At 49.7% G+C, this 13,337-nt stretch overlaps 1 protein-coding gene across 4 annotated transcripts in view; it reads right to left on the bottom strand.

Moving 5' to 3' along the window:
* P3H2 (prolyl 3-hydroxylase 2) overlaps positions 1-12,872 on the bottom strand; it is a 64,625-nt gene extending 51,753 nt beyond the window's left edge. For 2 of the 4 annotated variants that reach the window (XR_012581650.1, XM_074547217.1), the window contains exon 1: positions 11,607-12,872. Coding sequence is in view for 3 of the 4 variants with exons in the window: in XM_074547217.1 (XP_074403318.1) it covers positions 11,607-12,635 (1,029 nt within the window). In the remaining variant the exon portion in view is untranslated. The remainder of the gene's footprint in view (positions 1-11,606) is intronic. The other 2 variants (XM_026792065.2, XM_005484915.4) reach the window with 2 other exon arrangements.
* Between the last annotated feature and the right edge of the window lie 465 nt (positions 12,873-13,337).

Genomic DNA, 13,337 nt, shown 5'->3' with positions numbered 1-13,337 from the left:
GTGCAGTCCATCAGTCAGAGCAGTTGTCCTCAGCATGGACCAAGATCAAAGTGTGCAGCTCAGAAGGCTTCAAACCCTGCTATTTTCAGCAGCCTTTGGTACATATCTCTGTCTGAAATTCCCCAGCACTGACATCCTTCTGTTGTCACCCATCACTGGTTGGACAAAGTCTCTGATTGCACTCAGCAGCACCCTGGCTCTGAAACAAGAGATAGCTGAGTGCTGCTTTTTGGCTTATAATGCTAAGCAAAAGCAGATCTAGTTTTCCATGCTCAGGACTGCTAAAGCACTAAGGGTACATAAGAGCAGAGAGCCAAGCTTGCTGGCACATAAAAGGGAGAATACAGCACAGCCAAAATTCTACTGCAGTTTTGCAACAGGGGAATCTGCAAGGATAACCTCCAAAATGCCTGATGATCCTCTTGACACAGAAAAAACACTATGAAAAGAAAAGCAGATTCTCCCTTCCTTGTCTTCCTACAATTTTTATTTTTCCAAGACGAGGACTCAAGAGCAAACAGCAAAATTAAAACAGTTGAACTCTCACCTGTCTGGTCTTACCTCTCCTCCCTCAATAGCAGAGAATAACTTCCAAAGCTGCCATTAAGTGGCTTAAATAAGATGGACAGTAAAATGGTTGACATAATGCACTATTGACCCAGCTGTGCCATTGACCAACTAGCACTGAAACAGCAGCACTCACTGGGCACAGCAATCCTGATCACTTCCCAAACACAGGCTTTTCTAGGCCTGAATACTTTCTTAGCCTGATAAAATAATCCCTCACTCAGGGGCTAAGCACTGCAGGCTCTTACACCTGAGCACTCCCTCCCATCTCAGGTAGGCAAACACCAGGAGGGTTCTGCTGTCCATCTCCCCAGTTCCATGCACATCTGTGCACACACCCAGAGCAGGCAAGAGCTCAGCTGGCACTCCTACTTAGCAGGACTTTGTTATTTGGCACAGGCTGGCTGCAATACCAAAGCAACCCCAGAGAGCAGCACAGAAGGTCCCAAAGGAACTGAAACCCTTTCTGAGCAGGGCTCCACCACTTAGGAGCTGAGCTGCCACATCCACCATGCAAAACAGCAGCAGAGGGACAGGAATATAAACAATAAGCCTGAAACATGCAAACCTTCACTATCTAATACTTCTCAAAAGCATCCTGAAGGACACTATGGCTTCTGCACTGTACTTTTCAGTATAGCTGAGTGTATTGATTGCTGGCAACTCAGTGACTTTAAGAGCTGTAACTTTCAAAGAGAAAGTCCAGATTAATGGCTATTCAGGTCTCTACCTGGTTTGGTTTGATTCAAAAAGGATTAGAAGCTAAAAATGGTTTATTTACGAGTCTGTCATCTAGCCAGATTTCCCAGCAAGGATCCAAAAATATATTTGGAAAACAGAAGCACAGTGATTAAAGAAACAGTGACTTGGAGTTAAAAACGCCACTGTGGGAAACCTTGTGCTACAGTGCAAAAATCATTTTCTAGGGACTGTTTTGCTGAACAACCCAAACAGTAATCAGGTTGGAATGAGTCTCCCAAGATGGGAAAATCTCTTTTGTTAAGCTCAGATCTGAGTTTGGCAACATTCAGAGAATCATTGCCTACTCCAGCTCCCAGAGCTTCAGCTATCACAGGGCAGAGTCCAGCTGCCAAAACTGAACTGTCCTGCACATCCCAGGCCACCAGGGAGCTCCAAGCCTTGTCCTCTACAAAGCAGTGCCTTGCAGAGTTGCCTCCTCTCACACAGCTTGCACAACCAGGCACTGATGTCCCAAGTTGTGCTTTTGTTACACCCAAGTCACCAATGCTACAGGAATGAGACCTGAACTCAGCATTAAAGCACTGAGTATGGGTAGGAGCTGCCCCTTTAGAGGGTGGTGAGCCTGGGCAAGGAGTGCTCAGGGTACAGTGAGAAAGATTCTGCAGTTTGGGAGGTGGAGAGCAAATCCAGCAGCAGGAAGGGAGAGCACGCAAAGGTCATGCTGATGGCAGACACAGGAAAAGAAAGAAAATGGAGTGGGGCTGCCAACCAAGGAACCACCATCTCCCAAAAGACATTTAAAATATCTCAAAAGATATTTAAAGCAAAGGGGAGCAGTGGTGACCAGCTTCCCCAGCAGCCCACAATGGGATCTGCAGTTAGAGCAGCACCCTGCAGTGCCTACACAGTGTGCTGAGTGCACCAGGGTAATTAGGAGCACAAGATGCACCATACACTCAGCACACCCTGCCCCAAGCAGCTGCTCTCAGCAGCACAGATCATCACGATGCAATAAAAGCCTCTCCCAAAGCAGCATGAGTTCCCTCCACAAAAACAGCCTTTCCTCAGCTCCAGCCACCTCTGGAGCTCAGGGCATCTCACGGCTCTTGGTTAACAGCCTGCAAGCACATCCCCAGCATCAGTGCTGCCCACAGGTAAGAAAAACTGCTGTCCATTCTCAGCCCCTGCAACAGAGAGACCAGCAGCTCCATAAATAGGAAAAACGCAGATAAGACACAATATTTTCCTCTCTTTCACTAAAATCTTCCTTTCAGACTACTTCAACAAAACTTTGCAGTTTCTCATCTGCTTCCAAAGACACAGAGTAACTCAGGTCACAGATGCCCCAGAATATATATAAAACTTAGAACAGGCAGTGCCTTAGCAAAAACCACTTTAAAAGCAGCTTTCTAAGCAAGGGAACCAACAGACTGTGCTTCAGTCCCTGGGCAGTCACAGCAACACCTTCAGCAAATATTCTGAAGGATATTTTCCAAGCTCTTTCTCTCTGTACACCACTGATCTTTCCTGGGAAGAAGTATGGCTGGCTCCATCTTCAAAAGCAGCTGCACTCACAGCCCTGGGCAATGAACTTCAGCACATCTCCCCTCTGCACCCTCGGGAGCCCAGCCCTGACCTCAAAGAGCTGTGGGTGCAGGCAGTGCCCTACTTGCAATACTCTGAGCAGGATTAACCCACCCTTTTTTCCAGGCAGAAGGCTCTGTGGATTCATGTGCTCCCACCTCTAACTTAGACAGGAGACAGCACAGTCTCAGGCTCATCTTTCTGCAGGGATATGGTGTGAGAGAGATCAAGGCCACCATTGCAGCTGCTTTGGAAAAGCCATGGTGAAAAGCAGCATGTTGGCGTCTAACAAGCATTTTTGTGATGTTTCTGGGTTTTTTTGGTTTGGGTACACCGGGTACATCCTGGTAGTGCAGACAGACAATTTCTGACAATGTCCCTTCATTTCCCTCTCCTTCACAAATTTTCTGCACCCTCCTAGATGCTCCCATGACCATTAATAAAACCTTTAGAGCTACAAAGACAGAATTTTCTTCTATCCATGACTAATCCACATGTAAAACCTGCTGACTGCTCTGCACCCCTGGTGCTGGTGACATTCTGTCTGCAAACCCTGCCTGACATGAGAAACAGCATTAGGGCAGGGAGCAGGGGACAGTGGCCACTGCTCTGAATGGCTGCAAGGGGACGTGTTCCCTGTCACAACAGCACGGTCAGCATGCTGTCCCACACCCTATCTGCTTCCCATCCCAGCACCAGCACAGACTCAGCCTTTCATCCAGTCCTGAAAGAACGTGTTTTTCCACTCTTTTTTTCTTTTTTTTTTTTTTTTAAGTGAACAAGAAGCTACAAGTGAATATTTGGCCTTCACAACTTATGGGCTGCAGCCAAACTCTGCCATATGTTCCAGCTAATACATGTGGGCTTTGCTTCTCATCCAAGAAAGAAAAAAAAGGACATTTACGAGTTGGGGAATATTCAGCAGGATCGTGTGGGAAGGAAGGGGTGGGGAAGTGATGCTATTTTGGTTGCTGTAATTATTTGGTGGCCAAATCCCTGACCCTTGACGTCAGCCCTGGAGGGTCTGTTTAAGTGACCAGTTGTCATGGAAAGGAGAAGGATGGGTGGGAGGTACAGGCTGATGAGCAACAGCTCTTTGCTGCCTGAACCCACCCACAGGCAGACCCCCTGCCTTCATTAGTCACCACCCGCTCAGCGCCAAGAAATAAAAATGTCAATACCTCCTTGCTGATACGTTGACTGGAAACAAAAGCGTGCAGGGAAGTTCGTGCCCTCCTTCCTGCCATCCCTTACTGCAGAAACACACCGGCCAAGCCCTGATCTCAGCTTCCCCAGGAACTCCAGGGCCCTCAGCTGGGTCACTCCGGGTTCACATCCATTTATCCCAGCTCAGCCTGGCCTCACTCCAGACTCCACACATGGAAATGTGCCCTGTGCACAGCACAGGGGTTCCTACTCCTTGGGAACAAACCCAATCACAATGACTAATTCATACCACCTCCAAAGGAAAAAACTAAGACAAATAACCCCTCAATTCCCTCCTCCAGACGTCCAGCAGTGCCTTGAGCCCAGAATCCTGCTAGCAAGGCTCCAGCAGTGCTCAGGAGGTTGGCAGTAAGGCAGCAGCTACTGACAGGATGGCTTCTCACCACTGCCGGTGCCATCCACGATGAAATCACCAGTTGTACAAGAAACTGGAATAATCCTTGCTGAAACCTCAGCCACAACTCAGGAGGACTGGGCACAAGTTTGCCTAGCAGGCTAAGCTGCATTGCTCATTCACATGCAGTCCATCATCACCTGCCGTTTGTTATTCCTGTGGCCAAGGACAACAAAAGGGCCCTGCAGAAGCCAGAGCAGAGCTCTCAGATGTATGGATGAGATTTAACAGCAGCTCAAAAAGCCACTTAACAAATCCCAGCACACCACGGCGCATGGACAGGGCAGCTCAGCAGCAGGGCTCTGCCAAGGAGCAGCCAGCAGGGAAAGTGCAATATCCACGAGAAGCTAAGGAGATGCAGGAGCAGGGAAGGGGCAGGTTCCTGGGTCCCATCCCAGCAGCAGGAGCCTGGGCTCTCCTGCACTGTTGGTGCCCAGTTTTGCTCCACTTGGGATATTAACCTGCACTGGGAGGCCTTTAGATCAAGGTCTCAAAAAATCCACTCAAACCATGTGAGTCTCACCTGCCTCATCCATCATCCAAGCCACGTCACCAGAGATTGTCAAGAAATAAGGAGGAATTCAGGGTTACCTTGTTTTCTCCGAAAGACTGCAAAATATTGCAGGCTGGGACCCACTGCACTGGGTCTATAATTAGTATGTTTTTCTATATTTAGTACTTAGTATAATTTGAAGCCCTGGCACAACTGCATAGCCATGAAGTGGGAAAGGGGAATTTGGCAAGACAAAAAGAGCAGCCCTGGCTATCAAATGGATGATTACTAAGCTGTATGAAATGAGCTTAGTGGGTCTAAGACCAGTAGGTGTTTACTGGTTGTGTCCTGATTTGCTGGGCAGTGCTGTGCTAATTTACTACCAGTTGAAATGATGTGGCAAACTGCAAACACCTTAGTTTTGCTTTTGGATTTGCTCTGTTGGAAAAAAAAAAAAAGAAAACAATATCACAAGCCCCAAATTTTTAGTACACCTCAAGCCCAAAAAGTCAAGACTGAGACTCCTGTGAAGACACTGAGACACCTTCATGACAAAGATGTACCTAGCCTGAATTTGCTGGCAGCAGAATTGAACCACTGGGTCACCTCTTTCCCTCTCTGTCAATACTCTAAACATTTTAGAAGCATTTCATTTGAAATGGTCAGCAAGAACAGGAGCAGGGGCAGTTGGGTCAGTGTCCCGGGCTTAGGGCAGGACTAAATATCCTGTTCTAAACCCAGGACACTGACCCAACCATCAAGACTCAAAGTTTTCCATCCCCATAAACTGAGTTTATTTTTGTCCTAAATAATTTTAACTTTCTGAGCACTAACATTTACCCTCTGCTGAGGAGTAGGAATGCTTTCTCAGAAAATCTAAATAAAGAGACGTTCCAAGAGATTAAGTCTCAGATCTATTTATTTATCCAGTATCTGAGTAATACCAATTCTCAAGATTGAAGATAAATAAACACCACTAATAGTAAAAATCCAAATAATAATGATTATCTGACAGTTTTACTATAGGTCTTCATCTGAGATGTCACATAAATCCTGCAAAAACAAGATCAACTGCACAGGCAGACTTTGCAGGACAGGTGGTGCCTATAGTGAGAAACAGCTGCTCCCCCAAAGACTTTAAAGTAAGAAGTTTTACACATTATCCTGTGTCAGTGCCCATGAGATGCTGCACATGAAACCACATCTCCCCAAAGGCTGTGGCTCACCCAGGACAGGACTCCTGGACCTGCTTAGGTCCATGCGGCGTTGGGGCATGAAGGGAAACTGAGCAAAACCTTCATGGAAAACAACAGTCCTTGGGTGAAACACACCAAATTCCCTAAGCAGCTACAATTGGTGTGAAACCACAATTGCTCCACAACCCCTAGGTAGGTGATCCACATACCTGCCACAGAGAGAGGTCTCTGGCCCTGTGAAACACACAGAGGTGGGCAGTGAGTGGTTACTCGAGGCGGAAAGGATTTGGTTCAAGTGTCTCAACAACCACTACCCTGAGGGCTGGTACACCCAGACACCCAAATGTGGCTGTGGAAAGATCACATAAGCATTAGCAGAAGACAGAACAACCAGACTGGAGAGGGTAAAGGCCGAAGTTTACATACACAACTCTCTTCCCTTGGGTCTGGATTGTCATAAATAGGGAGTTTTCAAAGGCAGGACTGGAGTCAAGCAATAATCTTTATCACAAGTGTTTCTGAAGTCTGGCCTCACACTTGTCTCTTCTCTTTCTCTCCTGTGGTCTTTTATCAAGTGATTATTGTGCCTGCTGCATTTCAGACATCTTGGTGGTGTGGGTGGGCAGGACAGTCAGTGTGACCAAGGACACGTTCCCAGTGGTGCCTCCAGCACTGCCCCATCTGCTGCACTGTGGAAAACCCAGCACTGCAGATAAAAGTGGAAGCTCTCCCCAAACAAGACCTTGTTTTTTTAAAAAAGGAAACAGCCTTAAAGAACAAATAAACAGTCTCTCCTACAAGAGAGGTTTTCTGTTTCTCTCCACAGAAAACCTAAACATTATTGTTTTATGCTTGCAAAACATGAAGTCATGATGGTAACAAAACTGAAAAACATCTCAGACATGGCAAAGGGGAGCTCAAGCCAAGGACAGGATAAGCCAGACACAGTCAGGCTCTTGCCCCTTCTGCTCCACCTACAATCTGGCATTACTAAGAGACAAGCAATGTCCAACATGCTGGGGACTTGTTTTATTTATTGTTTTAAACCCAAGCACAGGCTAAAAAGCTTTTCATCATCTAGATCCAAGGCTGGTGGTTACAGACCACGTACATACAATTCCTGCCATGCTTCACCGATGTGCAACGGGGCATTCAGCAAAGTGGGGAGACAAGACCACTGCAACTCAGGATTTGCAAACTGCGAGGAAGTGCTCAGCAACAGCACACCAATATCCACAGAAAACTAAAACAGGCTGTAGCCATCAACCCAGCCAGCAGGCCAGTGAATGCTGTGGCTGGAAACAGGATGAGACAAAGGAAAGAGACCTCAAGGGGAGGGTCAGTAAGGTAGAAGAGAAACAAGACTTGGTTTTGCAATTGACACAGTGATCAACTTTTCCAGGTTACTCGTTGTTTTTGGACCAAACTGACTTGCAGAAGTTAGACTGGGGACTGGAAGCAATGCTCTGTCACAGGGTTCATGGCACACCATCCAGGGCAAGCTCCAACACGGCTCCTGAGTCAGCAGCACACAGCTGTAAACACTGCCACAGTGTACATTGTGTGCATTTCCTCCTCCACTCACTCTCAGAGCTAGAAAAACTCCAAAAAGCAGGGTTAGGAACATCATGGCCTGCAGGCTGGGTTTTTACAGGAACAAGATAACTACAGCAACAAAGCAAGGAGGACATGACTAATAAAATATTTAAGAGGGCAAAGAGATCGTGCCACACCCACCTGCCAAGCCCAGAGGTGATTGCTTTGACAAAGACCAAGCAGCCAGCACAGAGCTGAGACTCACTAGCATTTGGCAAACTGTCCAGCCCATGGGACATGGCAGCAGAAACCCACTGAGGAACCTTCTAACTGTGGCTGGAGAGCCCACTACGTGCATTGCAAGTTTTCATCTCCTTCTCTGCTTCCACACCTTCTCAAACCCACACCACCCTAACTGCCTCAAGCAGATGCGCCCACTCTATTTCCAAATTACCTGAAAACACCAGCTATCCTAGGAAAAGGAGGAATCTTCTACTTAAATACATATTGAGAAGCCACAGAGTAGTATTGCAAACACAAGTGGACTTGGGCTGCTTGTGCAATGCAATCTGTCTGCAGTCTGTAGAGTCTGCAGTCAACTTCAGGAGCCTGATCCTGAGCCCAGAGCTGACAGAAACCCTTCGCTGAACCCACAAGCTGTCCCATGCCTGCAGTGCACCACAGCCTCCTCTCACATCATGCCAGAGTCACCAGAAACACTCAGATCATGTCTGTGACATAGAAAAGTGGTCTTCAGAAGAATACTGTTTCTGTTTCAGAAAAATATGGATAAATGAGGAAATAATTGATAGGATGATGGGGACGATCACATCAAAGGCTGATAGAACATGTTTTTGTAGAGGGATAGCACTGGTATTTCACCTATACACATCATCACCTCCCTGCCCCTCTGTGCAGGAGTATCTTCAGCATCTGCTCAGAAGCAGGAGCAATGGAGCTCAGTGCAGCTGCTGCTACTGTCCAGTTCAAAAAGCCCCCAAAAAGCTGAGCAAAAGAAGTCCAAAACTTCCAAATCTAGCACCAGTTTTCCAGCAATTCACTGCAGAGTCTCATTCACATCATCACGACTAGGCCAGGCTGTGCTGGTGCTTGCTCTGCAGTGAGACCAGAGGCAGTGGGAGACCCCAACCTGAAATTCCCAGGGCACCAAAGGCAGTGGGGAGCCCTGCCTGCTCCCAGGGCATCTGGGTGGCTCTGCTGCTCCCAGAACAGCAGAGGCACACGCAGTGCTGGCCAGCATTAGGCTGTGCATCTGTCCAGCAGGACTGAAATCCTTTGCTTTTCCTACCCCACAGGAGTGGTGCAAGGATTACTTCATGTATATTCAGCACCGTTTTTCAAAGCGCTGCACAAGAGCCAAACCCTTCCATTTTTTTTCATCTGTTCCTTGCTCTGTCACTCCCTCCTGACGGGATGTGTTTCTCCCCTCCTGAGAAACAAACAAGCACGAGGTCAGCAAGAGTGGGAGGTGGGAAGCACATTCCAGGCTGCTGCTCTTCTCTCAAACCACAAATGGCACCAAACCCTGCCATCCTCCCAGGGCTCAGCATCCTGGCCCCATGATGCAGCCCAGGGTACACAGCAGGGTGTTTCACCTCATTTCCTCTTTGGGTTCAAGAAGCAAAACATGAGGGTGAAGTGGCCAGAGCTGTGCAGCCTGTCTGTGCACCCACAGCATGGCACAGGGACTCTGCACAAGCCCCACTTTGAAGCTCCCCTTTTTCAGACAAAATGCTGAGCAGCTGCTGCAGCCAAAGTCAACGCAGAGGATGTGGAGCTGATGGATCCCAACCCCCAGGGAACATGCCAAAGCCTTGGCACTCAGCCTTGGCATGAGGGGATGGTTCACATCCAAGTGCACGACAGCAGAGCTCGTGTTTGGTGCAAGTGCAGGCAAATCCCATGCGGGGCATTTCCTCCTGTGCACAGACTTGTTGAGCCAGAGCAAAAGGGCAATCCTGGGAGCAGAGCTCAGGTACAGGCAGCAGCCAGGTGAGGACGCGGATAAATCACTGCAGGGTGCTCTGAGGGGCATGGCTGGTCACAGTGCTGCTTACAAAACCCAAGAGAATCGGACAGGATTAAAGAAAAGGTATTAAAAACACGAACAAGTCTAATCAGAGAGTGGCTTCCCTTGGCTCCAAAGCCCGACACCTGGACAGCCATGCAGATAACAAGAAGATCCACTACTCCATCTGAGAGCAGTGAAATCAGTGTTAGCATGAACATGAAATTCCCAGATGTTGTAAAAGCAAATTAAGATGAGTCACACATAAAATAAAATTTAAAAGGGCTGTTTTCAACACATTGCTTTGATAAGCTTAGGATGCTGTTAGGAAAATTACCTCAGTCTCAATAGAAGCATACATGCAAGAACAGCCCACACCCCAAAATTTTCTGGGGTTTTATATATCAATTTTACTGAAGTGGGAGACAAAAACTCTATTATTTAATTCAGAGGAAAGTTCTTCAGTGAGATTGACATCAGTGAGTCTGAAAAAGGCTTTGAAATCAGATAAGGGAATCATTAATTTTTATCATGACAAATTTTGCGTCACTTCCCACAGATGCTGACACTACATAGAGTATCTTTTACAGTAAGGACCATCAGCTGCACTGGCACTGCACACAAGCCAAATTACAGCTCCAGTTCTCCCCCAGGATTTCTGTCAGGAACTCTATGCATCACATGGCCACTAGAGTTTAAGCCAATGGAGTTCTAGTCGCTGACTTGTGAAACTGACATTAAGGCAATGACAGAAAAGGAAGCATAGAAAAAGCAATGTAGCTATGATTTTCCACTAGGTTTCAAAGTGCTGATGGTTTGCCTGCTTGATGTTGCTGCGTAAGAACTGCATCACAGGCACCAGCACTGCCTAGGAAAGATTTTTGCTTCTCCACCTAGAAATGGGTTTCAGCACAACCACCCTCCCTGTGCACCACTAGGCAGGTCTTCACCAATTAAGTTGCCTATAGCAACTAAAAGGTTATGAATGCGCTCAAATAAAGCAGAAATCCACAGGGAGATGTTCCAGAAATGCTTTAAACATTCCACTTGGCATGAAACAAAATTCCCAGAGTTTTTGTCCTTACTAGTCATGAACAGGAAGCCTTACTACAGGTAGCTGGCCTGACAGAGCACAAGCCTTGAATGAATAAGAAAAATACCATTATCATGGTGTGGGTTGGTGGAAGGGGGTTGGATTTTTTCCCTCTGTTTTTTTTTCTTCTTTTTGGCAAGGAAGTTCAAAGAGTAACACCATTTTTCTGAGGGAAGGCACCAGTTATAAGGCAGAAATTATTGGGATCAGAGGATGATACTCAGAATGTCAGCAGCTGCTAAACACTGACTGCACACTGTTACTTTGCAGAAATACTGCAAAGTATTTCACATCACATCAGGACAATGACCATCAGGTCCCTGGAACGCAGGTTATGTACCTTCCAGCTTCACCCACAGCTCCAGCTCCAGAAACATGGAATCAGTTCAGGTTGTCTGCAAGGGAAACACCTCTGGCAGAGGGCGTTGGGGGGTTACTGAGGGGTTTCTGGGGGGTTTTCTCTGCAAACTGAGTGCAATTTTCAGAATTATACTGTGTAACATTAAAACAAAAACATCCTTTTCCCAAATCAAATAGAAAAAAACACCAAAACAAGACAGGAAAAGCACAGGTGAACCAAAACTGGAGAGAATCTACGCTGCCATCCAGGATTCTCTGTCTTGGGAACTGGCCATAACCACTGTGCGCACACACCAGAGAGAACGTTGTGGGGGGACCACACCTGGGATGCTCGGGAGACTTGGCAGAGGGGGGCACACCTGGGATGCTCGGGAGTGTGGAAGCGCGGGTAACCCTTCGGAGAGGGCGGTTCGGGCGGTGCCTACCTGGATGTACGCGCGCTGCAGGTAGCTGTAGGGCACCCTGCGCTGGAAGTCGGCGCGCACCTCCTCGGCGGCGCGGTGCCGGGACACGGCGCCCAGGCGCGGCTCCTCGCAGCGCCGCACGCACTCTGCGCGCCGCAGCACCGAGCCGAAGAACCGCAGGTCCCCTCCGGCACCCGGGCCCGGCTCCTCCAGCCGCACCTGCGCTCGGCACAGCCGCCGGCACCGCAGCCGCGCCGCCCGCAGCTCCCGCCGGCTGCGCAGCGCCCGCTCCAGGCACCGCGCCGCGCCCGCGAAGTCGCCGCCGTAGTACGCCTCCACCCCGCTGGCGTAGAGCGCATCGAAGGGCTCCAGCGGGCCGCCCTCCGCCGCGCACCCGCCGCCCGCCGCCGGCAGCAGCAGCAGCGGCAGCAGCAGCGGCAGCAGCCGGGCTCCCCCGCACCGGCTGCCGGGGGCCATGCCCGCCGCGCAGGGGGGCAGCGCGGGGCGATGGGGCTCGGGATGCGGAGGGTGCGGGGATCCCGCCGCGCAGGGAAGCTCCGGGCAGTGCGGTCCGTGCAGCGGATCCCGGCGTGCTGGGATGCGGGGTCCGCGCCGTGCAGTCCGCCCGGCGGGCTCCGTGCGATGGATGTCGGTATAATGGGACGCGGGGTCCGTCAGCGGGAGCGCGGCTCGGTGCGGCGGGCGCCGGGGGCCGTGCGCGGGGCTGGGCTGCGGTGGCGGCGGGGCCGCGGCTCCATGCACGCCCGGCCTGTGCCGCCTCCCGCGCCGCCGGCACCTCTTAAAGGGCCCCGCGCCGCCGGCCCGGCCCGCCCCGCCCGGCCCCGGCCCGGCCCCGCTCCCCCCGCAGCGAGCCGGGGGCGCGCAGGGGGCGCGGCGGCCGCCAGGGCTGCTCCGAGCATCCCCGGCCCCGCGGCCGCAGGGGCTGGTCAGTGACGTCGGGAAATGTGAATCGTCCCGCGGTGATGTCAGAGGCAGAGTTTGCTCCCGCTTCTCCCTCCGCGCTCCGCACCTCCTCCCGCCGCCCCGCATCCCCGCGCGGGCGGCATCATTCAAAGGATGCTTGGTGTTGTCTCCCTGCCAGGCTGCTGCTTGGAGCCGTTTTTCGCTGGGTTCTCCACCCCGCTCGCCTTTTCTTACCCCGGCACCCTCCTGCCTTCGGGAATTCTGCAAAATAAATAATCTGGGATGGGCACAGTGAGTGGCTGGCGAAGCTTTTTCAGCTCCCAGCTGTGTGTTTGTCTCGATTCCTCCAAGATTTCTTTCTTCCAATGCTGCAATGCCCTGCCCTGCCAAAAATGTTACTTTTTTTTTTTTTTCATGAATTTTAATGCTTTCTTGTGACGAGACGCTTGGCAATGCAGACTGGTGACACACGAAAAAAATATCTTAGTTGGCATTTTAAATAATCTCAGCGTTGAACACCTGTCACCAAGAAGTATTTCATATTAACACAGTTAATTTGGCTGAAATCAGCTGTTCCTGAGTGAGGGGGAGTGACCAAACCCTGGGTTTGGCTAGGTGCTTTACTGTAAGATGTGCTGGGCTCTGCTGCTCCAAAGGCTGTGTGTACAGCACTGTTCTCAGTAGGGTTTTTCACAAAGCATTGTGGCCTTATTTCTTTCAGACATTTCAGGAATATCTCCACAGATATTGCCTATCTTCTCATAGACAAAAACAGCTGGAAATGGGAGATGCTTGAAATCCACTTGGTCCAGACTCTGTTGCTGCAAT

The sequence above is a fragment of the Zonotrichia albicollis genome, chromosome 9 (assembly GCF_047830755.1).
Source record: "Zonotrichia albicollis isolate bZonAlb1 chromosome 9, bZonAlb1.hap1, whole genome shotgun sequence".
NCBI classification, from domain to species: Eukaryota; Metazoa; Chordata; class Aves; order Passeriformes; family Passerellidae; genus Zonotrichia; species Zonotrichia albicollis.
Note: the sequence above shows the minus strand (reverse complement) of the source record. Positions and strands in the feature narration are given on the sequence as shown.